At 42.1% G+C, this 26,424-nt stretch overlaps 1 protein-coding gene across 1 annotated transcript in view; it reads right to left on the bottom strand.

Annotated features, from left to right (window-relative positions):
• The window catches only part of LTBP2 (latent transforming growth factor beta binding protein 2), a 142,156-nt gene that overhangs the window by 113,171 nt on the left and 2,561 nt on the right, over positions 1-26,424 (bottom strand). The window contains exon 2 of the mRNA XM_081857916.1: positions 13,668-13,738. Within this exon, the coding sequence (XP_081714042.1) occupies positions 13,668-13,738 (71 nt within the window). The remainder of the gene's footprint in view (positions 1-13,667; positions 13,739-26,424) is intronic.

The raw sequence follows: 26,424 nt of genomic DNA, 5'->3' as shown, positions 1-26,424 counted from the left end.
TGACCTTCTTTCCTGGAAGATTTGATCCAAAGCAACAACCCGTGAGTAAGAGGGGATTACAGAAATTCGAGTTTAAATTCTTTAAATTTGGCTGAAAGCGGAGAGATGAAAACAGGAAGTCCGTCTTCCGCTGTTGTTTAAACATCAAAGCAAAAGACCTGGAGGCTTGGAGCCTTTGAAGAGGTGTTAAAAGAAAGACTTATCTGTGCATTCACTGAAATTGCTTTTGTGTAAAGTGAAGACCCAACTTAATTCTATGATTTATCTGCTATATGGACTGTGCTAAACTTCTTCTTTTGGAATTACATTTTCAAGGAGAAACCCATGTTTTTGGGGACTGCCTGAACAATAGAACTGTCAGACTGCAGACTCTGGCACTTTGTAACTGGGACTGGTTACAATCTGAGTGTTTATGGACTGGATACTTTGAAACACTATTTTGGCACTTGTCAGAGACAAAGTAATGCTTTTCAAACCAACTCTGCTAAATACAACTTTATTGAAGGTTCCTGGAAACTAAATTGGATTTTATTGACTTTTATTGACTTGGCTTCTCCCCTTAAGACATTTTGAGCTCCCTCTAGAGGATTTTGGACTAATAGAAGTGACTTAACTCTACTTTCTCTTTCTCTTCCTCCTATTTGATTGTTTACTCTCTGGGCTGCTCCATTCCCATGGGAACAACTTAGCCTGACCTTGACTGGTAGACAAAATTGGTATGAGTGGCGCAAAGAAAAAAGAGGCTAGAGTTAGAACCAGACAAACAACTTTAGCCTTAGCCTCGCAGGCACGTAGATCTTCTGTGCCTACTCTGCCGGTGGCAGGGGAAGAAGAAATTGAGCAATTAGAGGAGGAAGATATGGCTGCAGGATCATTGGGTTCAACTTTAGAGAAAATCCTGGAAAAATTGGAAACTTTGAATAAGAAAGTAGATGAGCAAACAGCCAAGACTGACCAAAATGCAGCCTCTTTAAACAAAATAAATGAACAAGTGGCTCTGAATGTACAATCAATTGGACAGTTATCTGAAGCCACTGCAGAAAATCGTAAACTGGCTGAGGCAACTAATCAAAAAGTTGAAAATTTAGAACAAGAGGTCAGACCACTGTACAAACAAGTTGGTGAGCAGCAGATGTATTTGTCTATGATAGAACTACGGAACCGGGAAAATAACTTAAGATTGAGGTCGATTCCAGAACTTGAACAAGGAAACTTAATTGAGTTCCTAACCAAAGAATTTTCTAAATTTTGGCCTATAGAAGAGGAAAAGGACTTTAAAATTGTGTCGGCCTTCAGACTTGGAAAGTTTGCCAAGAAAGATAAGCCCAGAGATTGCTTGATAACCTTGAGATCAAAGGAGGAAAGAGATAAAATATTAGGTTTACACTACGAAAAGGCACTGGACATTTTGGACAAGAGAGCTGAAATTTATAAAGATATCCCGAAACAACTTTTAGACCTTAGATCCACCTATTTGGAATTGGTTAGACTGTTGAGGAGCAACTCAATCATCTTTAGGTGGGAATTTCCTCAGGGTTTATCCTTCACCTTCAGAGGGAAGAAGGTTAAAATTAGAACAGCTGAAGACAGAGACAAATTTTTGATTGCTTACGGAGAGGACCTTCAAAAAGGGATTGAAATACCCCCGAGGCCTGGACCATCAGTCGTACCCCCACCTTCGGAACCTGAAGATCCAGAGAAAAAGATACCACCACCAGAGCAATAACAGATTTATTCAGGATGTCTCTGCAACTTCTGAGTTGGAACATTAATGGATGCAACGCCCCGGAAAAAAGGAGGAAGATATTTCACATATTGAAAAAAGAACAATTGGATATTATTTGTTTGCAAGAAACACATGTGACTAGGCTCTATAGAAAAGTGTTAATAAATAAAAGATTAGGCCAAGAATTTATCTCTTCGGATAGAGTGAAGAAAAGAGGAGTGGTGATCTATGCAAAGGAGAGCCTGTCACCAAAATTTATGTTTAAAGATGAGCAAGGAAGAATTTTGGCAATTGAGATACAACATCAAGGAGAGAAGATCTTAATATTAGGAATCTATGCACCAAATGAGGGGAAATCGGAATTTTACAAGGAATTGCATGAGAGCATGCTGGATTATCTGGACTATGACAACATCATCATGATGGGAGATATGAATGGCGTGGTATCAACCAATATGGACAAGTCACAAAGCCAAAATGTAACAAAAGATGGCAGACTACCTAAGACTTTTTTCGAATTGACTGACAACATGGACTTGATTGACATTTGGAGGACAAAGAACCCCTTGGGAAGAGAAGGAACATTCTTTTCTGAAGCCCAACTGACATGGACAAGAATCGACCAAATATGGATATCTAGAGGTCTGGCACCTAAGATCAGAAAGGTGGAAATCTGCCCAAAGACCTGCTCCGACCATAATGCTGTAAAGATGGATATGAGACTACTACCAACTGGCTCCTTCAGATGGAAGATGAATGACAACTTGTTTCGAGATCAGGAGATTACTAAGAAGGCCCAAAAAGTTTTGAAAGATTATTTTGAGATAAATTTGAACACTTCGGTGGAAAAAAGAATTATCTGGGACGCAAGCAAGGCCGTGATGAGGGGGTTCTTGATACAACAGAATGCTGTAAAGAAAAGGACACAAAATGAGAAAAAAGACATGATTTTGGAGAAAATTAAAGAATGTGAGAAGAAATTAAGATTAAAACCGAAGTCACAGCCGATTCTGAGAGAAATCAAACTTTATCAAGCACAATATTCCAAATTGATAAACCAGGAAATAGAGTGGAAAGTTAAACTAATGAAACAAAGAACATTTGAATCGGCGAATAAATGTGGGAAACTGCTAGCATGGCAGTTGAAGAAGAGACAAAAAACGAATACAGTTACAAACTTAGAGATTGAAGGAAGAAATATACAGAACCCTATGGAGATTAGAAAGTGTTTCCAGAGATATTTCAAACAACTGTACACCCAAGGGCCGCAAGATGAGGCTGAGATAGATCAATTTTTGATAAAGAATGGACTACCAAAATTGTCTCCAGAAAACAGATCAATCCTGAATGGTAAAATAACACGACAAGAGATTGAACAAGCCATTCAGAACATGCAATTGGGCAAGTCTCCAGGACCAGATGGGCTTACCTCCAAGTATTATAAGACATTGAAAGACTATTTGATACAACCACTGATGGAGGTAGGCAACGAAATTCTGGAAGGGAAGAAGGCGCCGGAATCGTGGAAAGAGGCCTTCATCACATTGATACCTAAACTGGAAACGGAAAAGACACAACTTAAGAATTACCGTCCCATCTCCCTTTTAAATGTGGATTACAAAATATTTGCAGACATTTTAGCAAGTAGATTCAAAAAAGTTTTAAATGAAATAATCCACAAGGACCAGGCAGGCTTTCTCCCAGGTAGACATTTGTTTGCCAATACAAGGAATATTATTGACATTTTGGAACTCTTGCAAACGAATATTAATACAAGAGCTGTGTTAATTTTTATAGATGCGGAGAAGGCCTTTGACAATATTTCCTGGAAATTCATGAAGAAAAATTTGGAAGGGATGGGAGTGGGACGGGGTATTGAAAATGGGATAGATGCAATTTATTCAGAACAAAAGGCCAAATTGATAGTTAACAATGTGGTGACAGAAGAGTTTAAAATTGAAAAAGGAACACAACAAGGCTACCCTATTTCCCCATTGTTATTTATCTCGGTCCTGGAGGTGCTCTTGAATATGATTAGAGGAGACCAGTTGGTTGAAGGAATCCAGGTTGGAGCGAAACAGTACAAACTTAAAGCATTTGCAGATGACCTAGTTTTGACTTTACAGGAGCCAGAATCTAGTACGAAAAGAGTATTACAACTGATTCAAGAGTTTGGTCGGGTGGCGGGATTTAAGTTAAATAAGCAAAAAACTAAGGTATTGGGGGAAAAAATTGACAGTTACAGAGTCAGAAAGGTTTCAGAAGGAGACAGAGTTAAGCGTGGTTAAAAAAGTAAAATACCTAGGGGTAAACATAACAGCAAAAAACTTGAGTCTATTTAAGGATAACTATGAGAAATGCTGGTCAGAAATTAAAAGAGACTTAGAAAGTTGGACAAGATTGAAGCTTTCCTTGTTAGGTCGAATCGCTGCTATAAAGATGAATGTATTGCCAAAAATGCTATTTTTGTTTCAAACTTTGCAGATTGTGGACAAGACAGAGTGCTTTCGGAAGTGGCAGAGAGACATTTCCAAATTTGTCTGGCAGGGCAAAAAGCCCAGAATTAAGTTTAAGATATTAACTGATGCGAAAGAAAGAGGGGGCTTTGCCCTGCCAGACTTAAGGTTGTATTATGAATCAGCAGCTTTCTGCTGGCTAAAAGACTGGCTACTTCTCGAAGACACTGATGTATTGGATTTAGAAGGTTTTAACAATGCTTTTGGTTGGCATGCATATCTATGGTATGACAAGGTTAAGATTAACAAGGTTTTCAAGAACCATATTGTCAGGAAAGCAGTGTTTAATGTCTGGATAAAATACAAAGACTTATTGGAAAATAAAACTCCAAGGTGGCTTTCACCATTGGAAGCTAAGGCCCGGAAAAGACTCAGTATGGAGGCCAAATGGCCAAAGTATTGGGAAATATTAGAAAAAGATGGAGATAACTGGAAATTGCAGAGTCAGGAGAAAATGAAAGACAAAGTGTGAGATTGGTTACACTACGCTCAGATTAAAGAAGTTTTTAAACTTGACAAAAAGTTAGGATTCCAGGTGGAAAAATCGAAGCTAGAAACGGAATTGTTAGAGCCTAAGACTAAGGTACTTTCAAGAATGTATAACTTGCTGTTAAAATGGAACACTCAAGATGAAACGGTTAAATCGGCTATGATAAAGTGGGCATAGGATACTGGATATAATATCATGTTTGAGGACTGGGAGAGGTTGTGGACTAGTGGGTTGAATTTTACTGCATGTAATACTTTGAAAGAGAATGTTATGAAAATGATATATAGATGGTACTTGACCCCAGTCAAACTTGCAAAAATTTACCACTTGTCTGATAACAAATGTTGGAAATGTAAGGAAAATGAAGGAACATTCTTTCACCTCTGGTGGACCTGCCCTAGAGTGAAGGCCTTCAGGGAAATGATATATAATGAGCTGCAAAAGGTACTTAAGTATACCTTCCCTAAGAAACCAGAGGCCTTCCTTCTGGGTATTGTCGGCCAGAAGGTGTTAAAGAAGGATCGAACATTTTTTATGTATGCAACAACAGCAGCAAGGATACTCGTCGCCAAGCATTGGAAAACTCAAGATTTACCCACACTGGAAGAATGGCAGATGCAACTGATAGACTACATGGAACCGGCTGAGATGACTGGTAGAATCCGAGACATGGGAGAAGAGACGGTGGAAGAAGATTGGAAGAAATTCAAGACCTATTTACAAAAATATTGTAAACTTTATGAATGTTAAGAAGGATGCTAGAGTAAAAACAACTTGGCACCATTAAGCTAGATGAGGAGAAATATGAAGATAAGTTAAATTTAAGAAAAGATAAAGTTTTGGAAATTTTCGGTTATATTTAAACTTTTAAGATCTAAATAAAGGATATTTAAATTAGAGATATAACATCGGAAAACTAGACAATAAGAATAGAAACAAGGAGATAAATTTGCTGGAAAAAATTTATAGTCAGGAATGCAGGAGTGGGAGATGAGAGGGAGTCCAAGAAGTTAAGAAAATCATGTTAAGAGATGTGTTGTATTGATTTTTTTTGGTATTGTAATTAAAACAAAAATTGCTAATAAATATTATTAAAAATATATATATATCTAAAGGGCTGTCACAGGGAAGGTGGAGCAAGCTTGTTTTCTCCTGCTCTGGAGGGTAGGATTCAAACCAGTGGATTCAAGTTGCAAGAAAGGAGATTTTGACTAAACATCAGGAAGAACTTTCTGGCAGTAAGAGCTGTTTAACAGTGGAATGGACTCTCTTAGGAGGTTGTGGACTCTTATTCCTTGGAGGTTTTGAAGTAGAGGTTGGATGGCCATCCATCAGGGATGCTTCACCTGAAATTCCTGCATTGCAGGAGAGTTAGACTAGATGACCCTTAGAGCTCTTTCCAACTCTACAGTACTATGATTCTATACTGGTTCCGCAAGGCTTTGGCAAACCTTTGGCTTTACACAAAGTTTTGCTAAAGGGCTGCTGGGAACAGAGAGGCAATTGGTCTCTTTGCTACTTGCATACAGTGGTACTTCGGGTTAAGAACTTAATTTGTTCTGGAGATCCGTTCTTAACCTGAAACTGTTCTTAACCTGAGGTACCACTTTAGCTAATGGGGCCTCCTGCTGCCGCCGCTGCGTGATTTCTGTTCTCATCCTGAAGCAAAGTTCTTAACCCGAAGTACTATTTCTGGTTTAGCGGAGTCTGTAACCTGAAGCGTCTCTAACCTGAAGCGTTTCTAACCCGAGGTACCACTGTACTTGCAATTTCCCCTATTAGTCACTGTCCTTATGGAGAACCTTAAGCCAAAACTGGTACATAAGAATAACCAAACAGTAAAGTTCCCTCCTCTCCCTGCAGTTTCTGTGCTAACTTTAACTTGCTTCTAATCCTCCCACTTTCAGAGCAATGTTGCTGTTGGTAGGGCACACTCTCTCTCTCTCTCTCTCTCTCTCTCTCTCTCTCTCTCTCTCTCTCCCCCTCCCTGGGCATGCTGATGAATCCTGCACTTCCACATCATGCAAATGGATTTCGACAAAGCAGAAGCAGCCTCCATCTCCACTCCAGCACAAGCCTTGGCACGTTCAGACTAACAGCAGGAGCACTTGAGTGAGTGGAAGGCTTTAATCAGCCAGCAGCTTTGAAAACTAAGAGATCGGAAGTGACACAGCCCAAAAGATAAGGTTATAAAAAGGCAGGCGGAGAAAGTATGACACTAGCCTAAGAAGAAAGAGAAGAGATTTAAGTGGAAGGAGACTCCCGGCTGTGTAAGTAGGCGCTGAATCCAGTCCAGGGCATGGTGTCAGATCCAGGAGCTCCATTTTGTTCAGACAAATCTAAGCAGTTCACATGCTTGTGCCACTTCGCACTTTTAGCCTACTTATAGAATACTGTTTTCAGGCCACATGTCCCTGAAAACAGAGGATGGAATTGAACATAGTGCTATATGGGGAATCCACATGGGGAATGAAGTCTGCTTGCATAACAGGACTTTTCCTCCCTGTCCTCCCCTTGCACACACACACCCAAACCTATTATGGGACTTCCTGCCAGGGGCAAAACTAGGCTTTATTTCACCCAGGTCAAAGACCCAGTTTGGCACCCCTCATGTGCATCTGCATACACACCCATACTGGGAGACTCAATGATGCCCCTCTGGTGCCCCCGTAGCTATGGCTCTGGTCCCCCCACCACCACCACATTTCGGGACTGCAGGGAGTAAAGAAGAAGGGGAAGTCCTGTTGTATGACTGGACCTCATTCTGCACAAACTTAGTTGAATCCCACCCATAACATACTGGGTGAAATTCAACATACTGTAGCACTAAGGAGATCGCTCCATCAGTAAGTGCAAGGATTTCTTCTCTCCTCTCCCTGTGTGCTGTTCTGGAGTGCGGAGGTTTGCAGGGGGAGGAAAGGGGAGAAGTTTGCACAAGCTTCTGCTAGCAGGTCCGATTAGAATCTGGCCCATTGCTTTTAGCATTTCATTTCTAACCGTTTTAATTGTACCATTTTAGAGTTAGTATTTCCATATTATGTTCACTTTTATATGCCACTTTGAATGTATTCCTACAGAAGGCTGATGACAACAACAACAACACCAATGTAGTTTATTAATTATTCTCGGTCCACTGGTTATGACAAAAACTACCAACTTCCACAATACACTAGAAGGCTAGTACTGAATACTCTGCAGTTCTGGAAAGCAAGCTCATTTCACAGGGAATAATCCTTCCTTCTGTGGGTGCATTTGTGGACCCAGCCAGAGTGGGACAGTGTGCTGATCTCCCTCACCGCACTCAGTGCGTGCACATGAGCATTCAGATCCTTCCAGATATGTGTGGTGTGTGACCATGTGGCAAAGGTTCATGACCCAACATTCTGATGGACAGCATGTGCTCATGTAACACTGTAGCCCTTGGAGTCAGCCAATTAGTCATATTTGTAACAGTTCCACAGCATTGTCTTCTGCCTGGAAATTCTCTATGAATTTCTCATTGTGTAATATACAAAGCTGTCATATACCAAGTCAGATTTTTCATGTGTCTGATCTGGTGCCATCTACTCAGACTTGCAGTATCTCTCCAAAATTTCAGTCCAAAACCATTTTTTCTAGCCTGCTACCTTTTAGTTAGAGGATAACACAAAGGATAACTAGCCAGGCAAGGAGTTGGTATGACATCCCAGCATGGACAACTAACAGTGTGGCAGTGTCTGGCTTCAAGGAATGCAGAGGAGCTCAATGGAAACGTTCATGCAAACAAAATGCAGCCACAGTGATAATATATAATGAGAAAGGTCGCCACATGATGGCAGCTACCCATTTTTGCCTCTTAAAATCTGGGCAACAGCAGTAAAGGCACAAGGCAAGAGGACTACAGCAGGAATGTCAAAGGATGGGTGATGACAGCGTTAAGTACAGCAAGAATTTGAGGGTGGTAATTCAGTTCATATTATTGGATCTGTCCTGCCAGGTTCTCATTCAAACGCAATGCAATCTCAATGCTCATTTTATTCAAAACTTCAGAAATATGTTTTCAATATCCTTGTGTCATTAGCACAATGGCAGAGTCATCAAGAGAAAATCCAATTAGTAAACATCATGGTTGCAATGTGTGAGAGGCTCCAGCAGGAACAAGGCAATGGCATGTGTGCAACACTGCTGTGGTTTACTTAGTCAACCACCATGCATTTCGTATAGCAGCCAGAATAATTTCTCTTTCTCTTTTTGTTTCACCCACCCATCTCACACACATCCAAATTAAACACTTAAGTTTTCTGCAAGAAACAATATGGGATCATCTAGGCAACAAGGGAACTTTCTAGGAAAGCATTCAGGAAAAGAAAGCCGAAGCAAAGAGCCTTCCTTTCTCAAGTTATTTTAACCCAGAGATGGCTAACCTGTGGCCCTCCAGATTTTGTTGGATTGTAATTCTCACCATCCCTTGCCATGCTAGAGTTGGAATTCAACATCTGGAAAGTCTCAGATTAGCTATTCCACTTTTAGCCATTATATCTGGCCATTCTCAGTTAAATGTGATTGTTATGAATTCTGCCTGTATAGCATTATGTAATAATGTTATGCTAACTTTTTAAACATGGCTCCCAATCACACCTACTCAATACGCAATGGTTCGAAGAAGTATTATTGAAGTCATATTGGGACTCAGCTGAATCTTTTTAATATGGTTTTTTAAAATGTTTAACACAATTAACACTGGTAGCCAAAACACAATTTTACAGATCACATGGTCAATAATAAAATTTAAGAGTAAGTAATCAGGCTGCAGCTAATAAAGGGTTCTGCTATTACAGAAGAAACAACTATAAAAACAAGCACCATTTAATCTCTCTCTGTTGGTACAACCTTTTCACTTTTACTTGCGTCTCCCTCCAAATCTTTATCATCCAAGAGTCTTCTCATGTTGATGTGTATGAGGGAAGTTGTTCAAACTGATAGCATGCTAAGGGATGTAATGTAATGACAAGTCCTACAGTGGTATCTCAGGTTACAGATGCTTCAGGTTACAGATGCTTCAGGTTACAGACTCTGCTAACCCATAAATAGTACCTCAGGTTAAGAACTTTGCTTCAGGATGAGAATAAAAATCGTGCTTCGGCGGCACGGTGGCAGCTGGAGGCCTCATTAGCTAAAATGGTGCTTCAGGTTAAGAACAGTTTCAGGTTAAGAACAGACCTCCGGAATGAATTAAGTACTTAACCCGAGGTACCACTGTATTTTCATTATGCAATGACAAGTCCTATCCAGCACATTGGCAGATAGACAATTCCAACCCCACTGGCCAGGCATCTAATAGCTGCCAGATCTTTCAGATTTCACACCCTTGCTATACGTGCTTAGTGCCAATTTTTTAAAGCCTGAAAGCACCTGTTTCTTTACTTTAAATCAAAGGAAGGGGATGGCCTTGAAAACGACTCTACATCTGAATACAGGCCATTATTTTTGTGACTGATCATCATCTACTTTGCTGCCATTAGCTACTGGTTTGTTCACAGTCCATGCCACAAATTATAGCCATCATTATTTAATTCAGTTTAGTCATACTTTCCCCTTGCTCTGCAGAAAATAAAGAGTGCCTTTTTCCTGCTTCTGCCCTCGCTCTTAACATTGCTGTCTGTACTACTGATCCACTTGCATTAAGAAAAACTTGTTCATGCAACTTCAGTCCCGTGTTCTACTTAGATGGACAAATTCACAAAGGAGTAAGCTATCAATGGCAGCTATTCCAGTTGACTATATGCTACCCTCAAGGTTCAGAGGCACTATGCCTCTGAACACTAGTTGCTGGGAATCATGATCAGGGAAGTGCTATTGTGTTCCTGTCCTGCTTCTGGGCTTCCCATAGACTGACCACCATGGGAAGCAGGATGCCAGACTAAATAGGCCTTTGGTCTGATCCAGCTGTGTTTTGATGCTTTCTGACTGCTAAAATTGGAAGCACACACTCCTTTTTTTCTCCATTTGCCGTGCTTTTGTGTTTGGTGAAACTATTCTGGTACAAGACAAAGCCACACAAACTGGCATTTTGAATATTCAGAGTAACCTGGACCTAATTCAAGGTCCTGGAGCTTTGAACCCAGCTAATGCTACTTCCATTTTGCAAAAATGTAGAATGTGTTGCATGCTTTCCTATACCTTAGCCAAAGAGCTCCACCCTTCACAGAATATAAGGAATGGCCACTCCAAGTTTAGAAAAGCAAAATGCTAATAGATACTACAAAGCTAGCCCAGAGCCATGACATGTTTGTCAAGGAGACATTAATTTCTTTTTCTCTATTGCCTTTATTATTTCCCATGAGTCTTCATTATTTCTAATGAAAGAAGATTGATTTACAGCAGCGATGGGAAGCTTGTGGTTCTTCAGATATCTGGGGGCACAATTCCCACTATTTCTGACCGTTAGCCATGCTGGCTGGAGCTGATGGGAGTTGGTGTCCCAAAACATCTTGTGGAACACAAGTTCCTCACCACCAAATTACAGAATTAAACAGAAGAGTAGTTCTGTCCTGGTCTATGATTATTTCACCAACAGTGAAACTGTCACATGAAAAATGTAACAGGAAAAAAGGCATTCCTGGGCATTCTCTGGTGAATAGTCAGTCTTAGAGCCCAGACTTCCATAGTAAGCTGGGCACAGAAAGTAAAGAATGAAGTGATGATTTCAAAACTGGCATGGGGAAGAACTCCCATTTGGTCTGCATTTAAAAGTGAACCAACCTAATTCACACCTCCCAGATTAATGCATGGATCTGAATAAAATTTAAATCTGGATTTTGCATTTCTCCAAATGCTTTGTGATAATGTTCTCAGCTCAAAAATTGTAGAAACATGCATTAAAATGAACATCTTAGGATAAAATATGCTTAGACATGGATACATTGAAATAAAAATATGCTTAGACATGCATACACTGAGAAGTCCTGTTGTTACTTTAACATATATAATTCTTTTTATATGTGCAACTGTTTTAACTATTTTCCTGTATGTTCTTATTATATTGTAAATTGATTCAGGATGCCTTGTGGGAAGCGATTCATAAATGAAGTAAATAGTAATCATAAAGCACACGAATTTAAATACAGTATGGATATATATATATATATATATATAAAACCTTCACAGATTAATGTGGAAGTAGGACAGAACAGAGACAGAAATAGATTGATCCATCCCTATTTCAAACAAAACTCTGAATATTGTTCTGGGCAGCATGTTGAAGTTGTTCAGACAGGTGGTTGTGTGGAGAACTGTGATATCGGAAGCAGTGAGTGCTAAATATGAATGTGGATGAGATTAAGTACTTCTTTATCATTCTTCTGAGGTTTTAGGGGATTGCCATGTTTGGAAGTTTAAAAGCATGCCTTTATACAAAGGTTAGCATAACGGACTAGTAACCTATGGGCTGCCCTGATTTACAATGCAATGAACTACATCCCCAAGTTTCCAGCTCATATGGTTAATGATGTCATCATGGCCTCCCCATGAGCCCTTGTAAATCACTCCACTCTGTCCCTGTACCTATGAATATACTGAAATTAAAACAGCCCTGCGGAAGGCCTCAGCTTACAAGATCCCATGTTTAAAATTAGAGAGGAATTGTTGAAGCAATAGCCTAAGCTGGTGGGACGGGGGGGTGGGGATTCCCACTAGGATAGTCTCCGGGAAGCTATAAAGTGGAGGCAGAGATTTTCAGAGTCACCCAGTTTCATATTAAACCCTTCTGCTCGGACCTCTTTAATAGATCAGCTCTCAGGAAAGTAACTGATTGGCAACCAAACAAAGACCTATGATCTCTCCCTATTATCTCCCTTGAGTGCAGTCATGCCCCATGAAAGACAGATTATCACATCCCTGCCTCTCCCAGTGCAGCCTTTTAACGAATTTTAATGAGCAAGTGGTTAAACTTCCTCATGTTCTGGAACCAATCAGAACCATCACTTCGTGCAAAGGTTGTCCTTGTAATCATGTAACCTCATCCAGAAACTTGTCTGTGAGCCTTTCTTCACTCCCGTATGGCTTCCAGTTCCTGTTATTGTGGTTCAACATTGCAGGGCAAAACCAGAAACGCAGGAGCAAGTGCCCACATACAGAAAAGGTACTGCCTTATGTGTGGGTTTGTGTATCCCTCTCCCTCTATGTGGACTGCACCATCTGAACTATCCCCATGATTCCCCCAGTCAGCTACTTTTGACTACTTCTGTATGTTGTCTGTAGCCAGGAAAAGAAACCAATCAACCCAATATGATTGGTATTCATTCGTTTTGTTGTTGTTCTTTAAGATAGCAAGCGATACGTAATTAAAGTTTTCTTTTTACATTGTTTTGGCATTCCCTTTACATTGAAATGAATGTAAGTTTACGTAAGCTATATAGTTTCAAAACTTGTGTTAAATAGTGGACAGCAAGACAAGTAACATAGCATTCGGCAGAAATGGAACTGCATCCCTGATTATGACAAATACAGGTTGGAGCAAAAATGGCTACCCTCTTAAATCACTATCAATGACTGAGGTAGGTCTAGGTAGAAATCCCTCCCACAACACCTTATGTGGTGACACACCTCTCTCATCCTACAAATCCATCCTTTTGCATTAAACCTGTGTTTTAATACACCACAAGAAAACTTTAGTCAACACACATATTCATTTGAATGCCTGAACACATCTATTTGTGTGTGGACTCCCTTCAGGCCCAGTTTTTGTGGTCAGCTGGTTCATTCCAGAAGTGAATGGGAGAGATACAGTATGTTTCTATGACCATCATCCCCACCCCAAAGCTTGTTGACCACACTTCTTAAATGCCTGAACAGGGCGTAGGTGCACCTGTGCCCCTTACTATGGGAACTGAGACTGTATAATAGAAACACTTCCTAATATAATAATCACTGAGAAGATTTTATTCTTTATACTCACGTTTAATACACCGATTGGTCCCAGGAGCTGTTGTCCACCCTGAGCAGCACTGACCCCCACAGACATTTGGCCTAGAAAGTTGAAAAAAATAATAATTTAGGAATGGTACATTGGTTGCACCTTGAACACCGCCTCCTTTATTTAGCTATTGTTATCTCCTTCCTAAAGTGCCTGAACTTCCATTAAGAAACCTCAGCTGGCATCTGCATGGTTGAAATTTTAAAATGAGAGATTCCCTCATCTACAGGTACCAGTGACAAGAATGACATTTGTGATACATATGATGTTAGAGCAGGGATAGGGAACCTGGGGCATTCCAGATCTTGTTGGACTTCAACACACCTCGGCCTCATCCAGCTTGGTCCATGATCAGGAATTAAAGGACTTGTAGTCTCAGGTCCCCTACTGCTGTTCTAGAGCAGGGTAGTAAATGTGGTGCCCTCAAGATATTGTGGACTACAAAACCTATAATTCCTCACCACTGGTAATGCTGGATGGGGCTGCTGGGAGTTGTAGTCTGAAGCATATGGAGGGTATGGGATGGTTATGCTAAACTACTCCAAGACATTATGTAGCATTGCTGTGTAGTCTTGAGCATATAGCAGAATCTAATGGGTGTTTCCATTAAAAATTGAGAAGACTGGCCTTTTTTGTGCAATTTGTTGAAGTGTTTTTTCTAAGCTAATCTGACAACCTCAGATTATGTTTTCCCCAGGCCAACTGTGTTACGGCAAAGAAGGCAGTAGCGTAGCTTCCTATTCCTGCTCAAGGATTTGTAAACTGCGATCTTGCAAAACTGATGGAGAGGAGTGCAAAGTAGGAAAACATTTCCGGTACTTTCCTCAACTTATTGGCACAACCTGGCAGCGATTCCTGTAGGCAGGACGACTCACCATGCTACGAGAAAAGCTCTGGCTGTAAACCAAACCAGCAATTCCTGATGGAATAAGCTCCAGAACCTTGGCATACAGTAAGTCCCATTGGAATCTAGTACACATGCGCAGCTTGTTCACATTAAAAACAAGTTATATTGCCCACACCTGGCTACCTTCCTTAGGATAAAAAAAGCTGCTTAAACACACACATACTCCTTGCAGCATGTCACAAACTTCCAATAACCACGTAACACTTTAACACAATTAAAGCTGGAAGCATACTTCTTTCTTACATCCAAAACAGTTTCCTTCTACCAATGTATAAGGAAGGAGTGCCTTCCCACTGAGGACCCTGTTCCCTGTCATTCTTCTGACTGTGCTTCATGTTTGGAAACCTTGGCCAGTGATTCATGCAGAGAAACAACAGTCTCCTATGACAAACAGTAGTTCTGCTGCATCTCTGCATTGAGAACAGCTGAATGATCACATCACAGCTGATGTTGACACACAGCAGAATTACTACCTGATAATGCAGTAGCCACTGACTAGTAAATGGGCAAAGGGAAGAAGGCCTATGTCCATCCAGGTGGTCAAAGGGACTGTACACTTTATAGCTGATGATTGTACACCAGCAGTGTTGCAGGCGAAGGCACCATGCAGGGAAACAGCTGTTCTGTGAAAGGTCATACAATTCTCAGCAGCCTTAACAAACTACACTTCCTAGGATTCTTTGGGGGAAGCCCTGACTGTTAAAGGGGCTAAGGAGTGCTTTAAATGTATAGCATGGGTGTTCGTTCATTCTCTCTCCCCCTCCCTCCTTCTCTCTCCCCCTATTTAAAGGCTAACTGATGCAAAGGAGAGCAAGGAGGGGAGGCTGTGGGCCCCTGCATTAAAGCGATGCATTGTTTACACAGTGGATTTTTCAGCAAGGGTAAGGAAGGTGTTCATTATAAGTAGGCAAAAGCTTCAGAACCTTAAAATAACTCTTCTTCTTTTATGATCCTAACAATTCATAAACACTGAAGTACAGATGGACACTTGTTGGGTTTGGCACCAGGGTTATAGAGGTTATGAGGAAATCGCTGGTTCTTTCCATTCATTTCTTTGAAGGCCCATCTGGAAATGTGGCAGCCCTTCTTCAGAGGAAGGCTAGAAAGGTTTCAGGTCCTAGTGCCTGTTCTGTTAGGATATAGCTACCTTTTGCCACAAACCTGGTGCCCTCTAGATCTGGATACCCCTTACATACTGATGAACATGGTGGAATACCAGGATCACATCTATCAGCTACACCCTCCACCATCCAGATGTTTGGCTTCAGTGCAAAGGGGCCAAATGGACATTCAGATGTACTCATCTAGAGTTTCTCCATAGAAGTGGGGGACCCTGAGTCAATCAGGGTTCACCTTCACATGGAGAAGCCCTGTGGACAAACCTCCATCTGCATGCAGCCTCTTCACACTGATGTCAAACCTACACAGAACATAGCAGGCAGGCATGATCCTGTTCTCATCTTGTATGTTTTAAAATTTATGAAGGGGCACTATCATGTGTGCCCCTCCCTGTAGCTATCCACTTGTCAAAGTTGACCCACAAAGTGGGGGGGGGGTTTACTGAAGGGAGCACACTGGCAAAACAGCACAGAGCAGGATGGAACTATCTGTTCATCCTACAGGGGTCTGGGCAAGGTTTAAACCATGCCCCATCAGCTTATGAGTGAAAGTTAAACCCAGCATCTTTGGCTACACACACCAGCTCCCAACACAGAGTTGAACCTCGTCTTCCACCCATTAGCTGACATGACCTGCGCATTGGAGTGACACCAGCTAATTAACAGTTTGGTGTGGTTTGGGGGGAAACAGCCTCATGGGCCAAATTGGGCTCTCTGGTGGGCCAAGACTGACTTGTGGCCTGGAGGTTCCCCAGCCCTGCTATAAAGGGTAAGGGCGCTGAGGGTTAAACCACAGAGCCTAGGGCTTGCTAATCAGAAGGTCGGCGGTTTGAATCCCCGCGAGGGGGTGAGCTCCCATTGCTCAGTCCCAGCTCCTGCCCACCTAGCAGTTCGGAAGCATGAAGTGCAAGTAGGAAGGTAAATGGCATTTCTGTGTGCTGATCTGGTTCGCCAGAAGTGGCTTAGTCATGCTGGCCACATGACCCAGAAAAACTGTCTGCAGACAAACGCCGGCTCCCTCGGCCGATAGAGCGAGATGGGCACACAACCCCAGAGTCACCCATGACTGGACCTAACGGTCAGGGGTCCCTTTACCTTTACTAGAACCACAGATTATCAAAGAATTTTGTTCTTCAGACCCCCAGGCAAATGTGATGCAACAGGGCAATCCCATACATTATATGGCAGCACACGTGGCTATTGTGACCAAGAATGTACTTGATGGAGAGTTGCAATTGATCCTGGCTCTTCAGTCAGTGGACACATGTGGTACATGACTGTCCAAATAAGCATACATGTTAAGAATCTTAGATGTGGAACTGTAGCACCCTGCTTGTGGTTAACGCTTAGCTGGAATGAAATATTCAACGCAGCAATAGAGAAATTAAAATAGTAATTTATTTGTCAGACAAATAAATAAGAGGCTCAGTGGTACGTGGTTACCAAGCTCTGGCCTGGCCTCCTGCCATTCTGGCCAGCACTTATATTCCCTTAATCCAGCCCCCTTTGCTCCTCCTGTGGCTGCCTCTGTCCAATCAGCCTGGTTGAAATTCCTATTGGCTGTTTGCTAGAACCAATCACAAAAGATACACCCACAAAAGATACACCCACTTCCTTGCCCTTATAAGGGAGACAAAGAGCTATATATAAATGACAAATAAGTAATAATATATCTTACATGGAATCTTAATTACCAGCTCACCTCTTGCCCTTCTTGCCCTATTGCCTTCTAAAACAAATGGTTTAATCTTACATTTTATGTTCAACAGATGTCAAGGATCTTGAGTTTCACATCAACATTGAAAGATTTCCTTCATTTAATGTTTCTAAACAAAATGCCTGACAACTATATATCAAGACTGCTTGGATGGCGTCTTCTGTCTGGCAGGGGGGGGCTGGTGGCTGACTTAATTTCAGGATAAATACAACTCTTACAACCATATGAAATAAGAATCTAGCATTCCTTAAATCCTTTGCATAATTACATTTAAGCCAATATATTTAAGCTAATATATTTCATACATTTATCATAGGTAGCCTCTTAAAAGAATAAAGCTTCTCAAAGTGAAAAGGAAGGAACTCAATAAAACACAGCTTTTAAAAGAAGCCTCTTCAGTTTGCACCTCCCCCTTTCCCCCTCCTCTCCAGCCTCAAAATAAAATAGGAAGAAGCTGCTTCTTCTGCCAAGCCAGTTGCCTTTCCAACATTTAACACATTTTAACCTTTTTTAACTCTCTCAGTTTAAGAAACAGCTTTAGAAGAGACTTCCCCAAAAATGCTCTCTTTCTTTCTAGCTAAATGTTTTTCCTTCCATTTGCTCCTGGCCTTTCAACCTTAGAAAGAAGATCTGGCTCATTTTACTGGGAGGCACATTGGTATTATCTTCCCCATTCCTAATGGTGTTTTCTCAGCCTTGGGGCAGCATATGTAATTCTCCCTTTTTATGACTTTGAGAATTGTTTTTCTACTATAAATCAATGGGGCCCTTCTTGTCTTAGGAGGAAAAACATCTTGCCAAGGTTCTTTTAGGCAGCTGGTCTTTTGCCTGGCATGAAACATTTGAAAATCCTTTTTTTAAGCTCATTTTTAAATACAAGCCTTGATTGAAATATATAGAAGCTTTGATAAAAATGCAGGCTTATGATTAGATGCCTCATTCCCCCCTTTCAAGCTCAAGGACCTTCATCCCAAGTGTCCTTGATAGCTTGACCTTCATCATATTCCTGAGGTAAAGCTCTGTATAGGGCCATGATATGAGGTAGAGTTTCATTTGAAACCATCTTGCTAATTGTACTTCTAAAACATGAAATGATACATGGCATCATACATAAAACCAATACTACTACTGTCAAGAAAAACAAGCAAGACAATAGTATCCCTTTGAGTCCTGTGACATTAGGTAACCAATTGGTGAGCCATCCCATATCCCATCCTTCCCATGTTTGTACTGGGACATGTGCTATATTCTCCATCTTTGTGGCCAACACACGGATTGCCTCACCATTATCAGAAATGTTAAAGCAACAGGCATTCCCTGTCAAGTTCAAGACTCCACATAGGCCTCCCTGCCTGGCAAGTACATAATCCATTCCCATTTTCAGCTGCAAAATGGCGGCTCTACTTTCATCCAACTGTTGTGCAATAAGTCTCAAACTCTGGGCCGTTGCATTGGTTACAAGTTCCACTACTGCTTGCAATCGAATTATTCTGTTTAGATTATAAATAGGATCCCGTGCCCCTTGTATGAGCTCACCAGGATTCCAGGAGGCAGGATCATAATAGGCTATAATGCGCTCTGGCGGCCAATCATCAGTACCGCTCCAACTTTGGGTACTTCCTCCTGCTATATGAGAAATATCAGCATTCCTTCGTGTTCGCCTGGCCGAACTAGTGGGCATAATCCACATTGGTGGTAATACCCAACCCAAGAAACAAGTCCCACTCCATTTGGAAGGGAGTTTCTTGTATGCCCATTCTCCACATATCCACCACAACCATCGGGTCTGAGGTTTTTGGTACGGGGAATACAGAAGGCGAAATACCAAAAGGGGTAGAGAGTTCACAGTGCAGTATGTTAGATTGCCTTCTTCTGTCACAGTTATGTTCCACACCACTTTCCATGCATGAATAAAAGGAGGTGCACAGGGCAAGGCATTCCGAGTTCGATAGGTAGTACCGTGTGCCCAGGTATGACTATTCTTCTTATAATCCCAAGTATAGTGACAATGAGAAGAGCCTATCATGGGAGAATCAGCTGCATCTGATGATTTATGTACACAGAATTCCCCTTGTACAGGTATAACTCGTAATGGTTTAGTTGAGTTCCATCCGGGGAAATTCTGTATTTCAGTTTGGTGTGGCATTTCGCTTACCATACCAATAGCATCTAATGGTATCGGTAATAACGGCATACCTCCCTCTGAATCATCTGGCCCAAGAGAGCAAACAAGGCAATTGGTCCTATTTGCAACATTAGCTACCATTTCAGCTAAACCTACCCACATATTGTGGTCATGGCTGAATCCATATTTAGCCAATTTGGTCAGATTCAAGGACCCTTCCCCTTCCCAAGGGATCAGGATTAATAAAATCATGTTGATGTCTAGTATATGCATTCCTTCCACAAAAGATTACCTTATTGTGATAGCAAATAATTATTAGCCCCAATATAATTCCCCCAGTGACAGAAATGGGGAACCACCAAGACCAAAACATATATCCCGAGGATCCCCAATGAGTAATATCTCTGATAATTGTTCCACAAGGGGGGGGCAGTCAATCAATTGTATTAGAGAATCTTTCCGTTCACAGTCGCTGGTTCAGACGCTCCTCAAGCTTCAGGCGTGCGCAGGTCAGCCAGCTTCCAGGTTGTGGCTGCAGCAGGCCGGTCGTCAAATGTTGCCCGTGACCTAGCCCGTTCCCGGTAGGGCTAGATACAGGGGTTTTTGGAGAGAGTTAGTTTTAAAGGATTAGAGGGGTCACCTTTGCACGTCCAACTGCCTTCAGACTTCTTCAAACGAGAGTGATGAATCCAGGGGGTCACCTCAGCTACCTTCACCGCTGTTGGAGTAGAGAGCAAGACGGTGTAAGGTCCACGCCACTTAGGTGCAAGTGGATCACGTTTCCACTCTTTCACCCATACGCTATCGCCAGCCTGGAACTGATGAATCGGCTCGGCAATGCTGCACGGCGTGCGCTCGAGGGCCCACCTGTTAAGAGAAACAAAAACACGGGAGAGAGATTGCACTTGTTCCTGTGTCACATGATCTCCTATTTGTTTAAGGTCAGCTGGAATATCCTGAACAAAGGAGGGCGGTCTCCCATACAGGAGCTCAAAAGGTGACAACTTAAGTCTTTTTGTGGGTGCACACCGAACACGAAACAGTGTTATGGGTAACACATCTACCCTTCTGAGACTTTAGACATATTAGTGGGCTTCTGGCATGCCCTGCGGATACCTTGCACAAGTGTCTGGCGGTAGGTGGTAAGTCTGGCCAGGTGAATTGCATTGTTTGGATCCCAATTAGGATCTTCCAAGGGAAAGTTATCTTGGAGATGACGGTCAATATTATAAATATTTCCCGCTCTGGCCTGCTCACGCAAATATATCTGTGCCTTTTCAATTATGTCTCTCCTTTCCTCAGTGGTGAACAGAGTATTTAGGAGCTGGCGACAATCTGTCCAAGTAGGGCTATGAGTATTTACTATTGAAGTCACCAAGTCCATCATAGCCTGAGGTTTTTCTGCAAAAGATGGGGTGTGTGTTTTCCAATTCATCAGATCTGTAGTTGTGAATGGAATATATTGCAGGGTCGAAGTTCGAGGTGGCCGTGGTCCGGGTTGCCCATTAACCAGTGCAGGCTCCTCAAGTGCATCAAATACTCTTCTAAGAGGGGCTACTACGTGATCTTTCTCTTCACTTTGCTCTAGGGGCCTCAAATCATAGGGGATGGTATCTGTCGCAAGGCGTTCTTTTAGCAGCTTTATACGCCTGGCTGTATTGCTTGCTGACCGAGCAAGGTCTCCCTGTAACTTCTGTAATATTTCTCTGGGACTTGGATGCACAGGGGTTTGGGGTGGGCAATCAGTTGTTCCACTAAAGGAGACTGTAGATGGAGGTCTATTAGGAGTCACAGGTGGAATAACCACTTCTGCTTGGGCTTTATTATAGGACTCCAATGCCTCCTGAAGATATTTATCATAATCTATCAAGGAATCAAGCTCTGTGACTCCACTCCCATTATTCATTCCAGTTTCTTGCCTTGGGGTTACAACTGGTGGAGTGTTTGGATTAAGCTCCCTTCGATGTGGAGCATAGGGTGGAGGTGGAAGCACCTCTTCCTCTGGCCCCTCAAAAATGGGTTTGAGTTTATTTGGCAAGATTCCTTTCCTAGCTTCGGCTTTTACAGCCAATAATTTGCATCGTTTGACTTTGCATTCCCTTATCCATGGAGGATTTTTATTTAATGTGCTCAGCCAGGAATCTATATATGGAAATTGTTCTGGGCACCCTCCAGTTTCTTTGGCGATATCAGTCCAAAGTTTGCTTACTAAATTTATATCAAAGGTTCCCTGGGATGGCCATCCAGTAATTTGTTTTGGCCATTCTAGTTCACATAACGTTCTCAAGCGCTCTGGCGTCATTTTGACTCCATATGCCCCTGAGAAGGCTTTCTTAAAATTATTTAACATACACTCAAGAGGTGTATTTTCCCCCTTTGAACCCCCAACTCCCATTGTATGGCCCTGTGAAGTATCCACTCAGTCACTCACAGACGCGCTTCGTGGGTTTCCTTGCCTAGTGAAGTCGCCTTACTAGGAACCGAAGTACTGCCCACTCCACACTCGGGTCAGCTACAGATTGCTCTGTACTTTCTCACACATACAATGCGCTGGATACTTCACCACACTCTACCTCCCAATTTTTCCCTTTCCCTACACCAGATCACCATCTGATGTACCCAACCACCTAGCGTACTCAGTTTCCCCTTACTGAGATGCAGAAGTTTGATCAAGACTTCTCTTCCTCCCAATTAATTGGAGGGCCAAAAATCCCTTTGTGCACTTACCCTTGGTTGGTTCCCTGTTTCCCCCGGTCCGTCGCCGCCAGTGAGCAGGGTATCAGACAGACGAGTCTTCTGCGTTCCCCCTGGAAAAAATTACCAGTGCGCGCTTTGGGTAAGCAGTTGTCCTCTCTCTTGTACCCTGCCCAGTAGGGCGAAGGGGCTGCGTTCCAGCAGACCACTTATCCGAGTCACAGGGCACCATAAAATGTAGCACCCTGCTTGTGGTTAACGCTTAGCTGGAATGAAATATTCAACGCAGCAATAGAGAAATTAAAATAGTAATTTATTTGTCAGACAAATAAATAAGAGGCTCAGTGGTACGTGGTTACCAAGCTCTGGCCTGGCCTCCTGCCATTCTGGCCAGCACTTATATTCCCTTAATCCAGCCCCCTTTGCTCCTCCTGTGGCTGCCTCTGTCCAATCAGCCTGGTTGAAATTCCTATTGGCTGTTTGCTAGAACCAATCACAAAAGATACACCCACAAAAGATACACCCACTTCCTTGCCCTTATAAGGGAGACAAAGAGCTATATATAAATGACAAATAAGTAATAATATATCTTACATGGAATCTTAATTACCAGCTCACCTCTTGCCCTTCTTGCCCTATTGCCTTCTAAAACAAATGGTTTAATCTTACATTTTATGTTCAACAGATGTCAAGGATCTTGAGTTTCACATCAACATTGAAAGATTTCCTTCATTTAATGTTTCTAAACAAAATGCCTGACAACTATATATCAAGACTGCTTGGATGGCGTCTTCTGTCTGGCAGGGGGGGGCTGGTGGCTGACTTAATTTCAGGATAAATACAACTCTTACAACCATATGAAATAAGAATCTAGCATTCCTTAAATCCTTTGCATAATTACATTTAAGCCAATATATTTAAGCTAATATATTTCATACATTTATCATAGGTAGCCTCTTAAAAGAATAAAGCTTCTCAAAGTGAAAAGGAAGGAACTCAATAAAACACAGCTTTTAAAAGAAGCCTCTTCAGTTTGCACCTCCCCCTTTCCCCCTCCTCTCCAGCCTCAAAATAAAATAGGAAGAAGCTGCTTCTTCTGCCAAGCCAGTTGCCTTTCCAACATTTAACACATTTTAACCTTTTTTAACTCTCTCAGTTTAAGAAACAGCTTTAGAAGAGACTTCCCCAAAAATGCTCTCTTTCTTTCTAGCTAAATGTTTTTCCTTCCATTTGCTCCTGGCCTTTCAACCTTAGAAAGAAGATCTGGCTCATTTTACTGGGAGGCACATTGGTATTATCTTCCCCATTCCTAATGGTGTTTTCTCAGCCTTGGGGCAGCATATGTAATTCTCCCTTTTTATGACTTTGAGAATTGTTTTTCTACTATAAATCAATGGGGCCCTTCTTGTCTTAGGAGGAAAAACATCTTGCCAAGGTTCTTTTAGGCAGCTGGTCTTTTGCCTGGCATGAAACATTTGAAAATCCTTTTTTTAAGCTCATTTTTAAATACAAGCCTTGATTGAAATATATAGAAGCTTTGATAAAAATGCAGGCTTATGATTAGATGCCTCAGAACCAAAAAACATTATATGGGGTGCGGCTCCAAAACTATTCCCAGAATTAGAAAAATGCATGTGAACAGCCATCATTGACAGGAGCAGCAGAAAAAGCACGTTGCACTGAGGATGGAGAAAGCTTTCTCCAGAGTTTTGAACTACATTTCCCATCAGTCCCAGCCAGTATGGCCAATGGTCAGGGGTGGTGCCACATTAGGAAAGGATGGAGTAAGGAAAGGGACATAGTCTTCTCCACTTCCTATTCAAGAGCATTTTAATGGGTAACTGCATGCTTTGTGGGTTCTGGCAGTGGCTTTGGGCTACGGAGATGACTAAAGGGGCTGTTACTTTCCCCTTGCACAATAAGCAACCACCCGCCCCCACCCCAAGCATCTGGTTATATTTAAACAATTTACTCAACATTTGAGTGGCTTGAATGTGGTGTGGTTTTCCTTGCCTCATAAAGAATTCAAAATAAATGCCTGCAGCTTTGAGGACCACAGCATGTTTATAGGAGGGAGAAGGATGATGCGCCAAGAAGAAGCCAGCATCCTAGAAGTGAGCATGGAAGCAGACTCCCCACCCACTCGTGCCGTGCTGGCTTTGTGGAATGCTCAACTAGCAATGCCCAGTCAGCCTGTGGATTCCCTACAAAGCAGGGGCTGAAGCAGGGGAAACTATGCCCCAGCTGTGGTTTTCCAGTTGAAACTGTCTCTATCTCTCTTTCTGTCTTTCCAGAAAGGGATATTTCCAATCACAGACCCTTGGTTTCAGGGGAAATAGGCAGAGGAAGATCTCTGCTCCTCTCCCAACCCCTTGCCCCATTGTTAAGGATGGGTGGATATGTTAATTTCAATATCTCTCACTTTCTCATTTTTTTCCAACCATACATTCAGTTGTCCACATTTCCACACCAGTTTGGATTTTTCATTTATTTTTAAGTCCCCGTGCAAGTTGATCAGCATTTTGGTGCAAAAATTTCCTAATATGCACATTGTGTGCACACAATTTTACCTAATGTACGCATTTTTGCAAAGCAACTTTTCCTAACAGAATGCATTTTTCCATGTTATGTTCCCTAATATATGCATTTATAGGCATGCACTGAGTAGTATATGCATTTTTGCACACAATCTGTAGCTGGAGAGCTGCATTCCAAAATTCAGAGAAGTGCAAATTCCGAAGTGTGTGTGTGTGTGTTTCAGTTTGCATCTTGTTGCCATAAATTGCAAACTGAACTGAATTTCTCCCTCATCTCAACCCACAGTGCACATTAAATTGCCCATAGCTCAGTGGTAGAGCATCTGCTTTCCAGAAGAAGACCCCAGGCTCAATTCCTAATATTCCCAGGTAAGGCTGGGATAGACTCCCTATCTTAAATCCTGGAGATACTCTGCCAGCCAGTGGAAGCCATCCTAATCAGTTTCTGATGTTCCTACACTCCTGAGAGCTGCTTTATAGTGATTCAACAGCAGATCCAATTCTGCATGCAGGTCCATGTCCAGCATGCATCAGCAAAGTAGTTTGCTGACTGCACTCCTTTTGAAGCCTTATTTACATGGGAATATAGGTAGAAGCAAGAGTAAAGGTAAAGGGTAAAGGGACCCCTGACCATTAGGTCCAGTCGTGACCGACTCTGGGGTTGCGGCGCTCATCTCGCTTTATTGGCTTTCGAACTGCTAGGTTGGCAGGAGCAGGGACTGAGCAACAGGAGCTCACCCCGTTGCGGGGATTCGAACCGCTGACCTTCTGATCGGCAAGTCCTAGGCTCTGTGGTTTAACCCACGGATTGCCAAATACTCAGGTTTTTTTAAAATGAAGCATATATTTGAAATCTGTGAAGCTGACATTCTCTAGGCCAGTGTCCATGCGAGAGAGCTTTGCTGGGATGAATTTATCTGGCCTGACTCTTAAGCAGTGTAGTACAAGTTAACACCTTCCTGAGGTCTGCTTTTCTTGCAGCCAGAGGAGCAAGACGACATTAAAGAGTCCATACATGTGAGGAGGAAGGAGTTAACCCTCTCTCCCTACACTAGAGTCCTTTTCCAGAGTGTCACTATTTTTGGGTGGGATTCAATCACATATTGCTGGCAAATTCAGGTTGCACTGTTATACAGTGGTACCTCGGGTTAAAGACGTTTCAGGTTACAGACACTTCAGGTTACACACTACGCTAACCCAGAAATATTACCTCGGGTTAAGAACTTTGCTTCAGGATGAGAACAGAAATCGTGCAGCAGCAACGCAGTGGCAGCGGGAGGCCCCATTAGCTAAAGTGGTACCTCAGGTTAAGAACAGTTTCAGGTTAAGAACGGACCTCCAGAACGAATTAAGTTCTTAACCCAAGGTACCACTGTAGTTGCTTTGGAGGTCTTGCACAACAAATTCACTTCTCCCAAAAGTCATACCTTTTGTGATAAGGAAAGTGACAGGGAAATGCACTGGAAAATATGGAATAAGACTTGGGAATCAGTGTACACATGGCATTAGCCACGATCCATATCTGCCTTTTCATTTCTACACAGGAAATACTGGAAAGGGCACATGTGGGACATCAGCACCTCACAGAATGCTGGAGACAAGTTCAAGTGCTGGGGTGATAGCAGCACAGTGAATCACCAG

The sequence above is a fragment of the Podarcis erhardii genome, assembly GCF_964252035.2.
Source record: "Podarcis erhardii genome assembly, chromosome: 1".
In the NCBI taxonomy this organism is placed as follows: Eukaryota; Metazoa; Chordata; class Lepidosauria; order Squamata; family Lacertidae; genus Podarcis; species Podarcis erhardii.
This window is presented reverse-complemented; position numbering and strand designations above follow the sequence as displayed.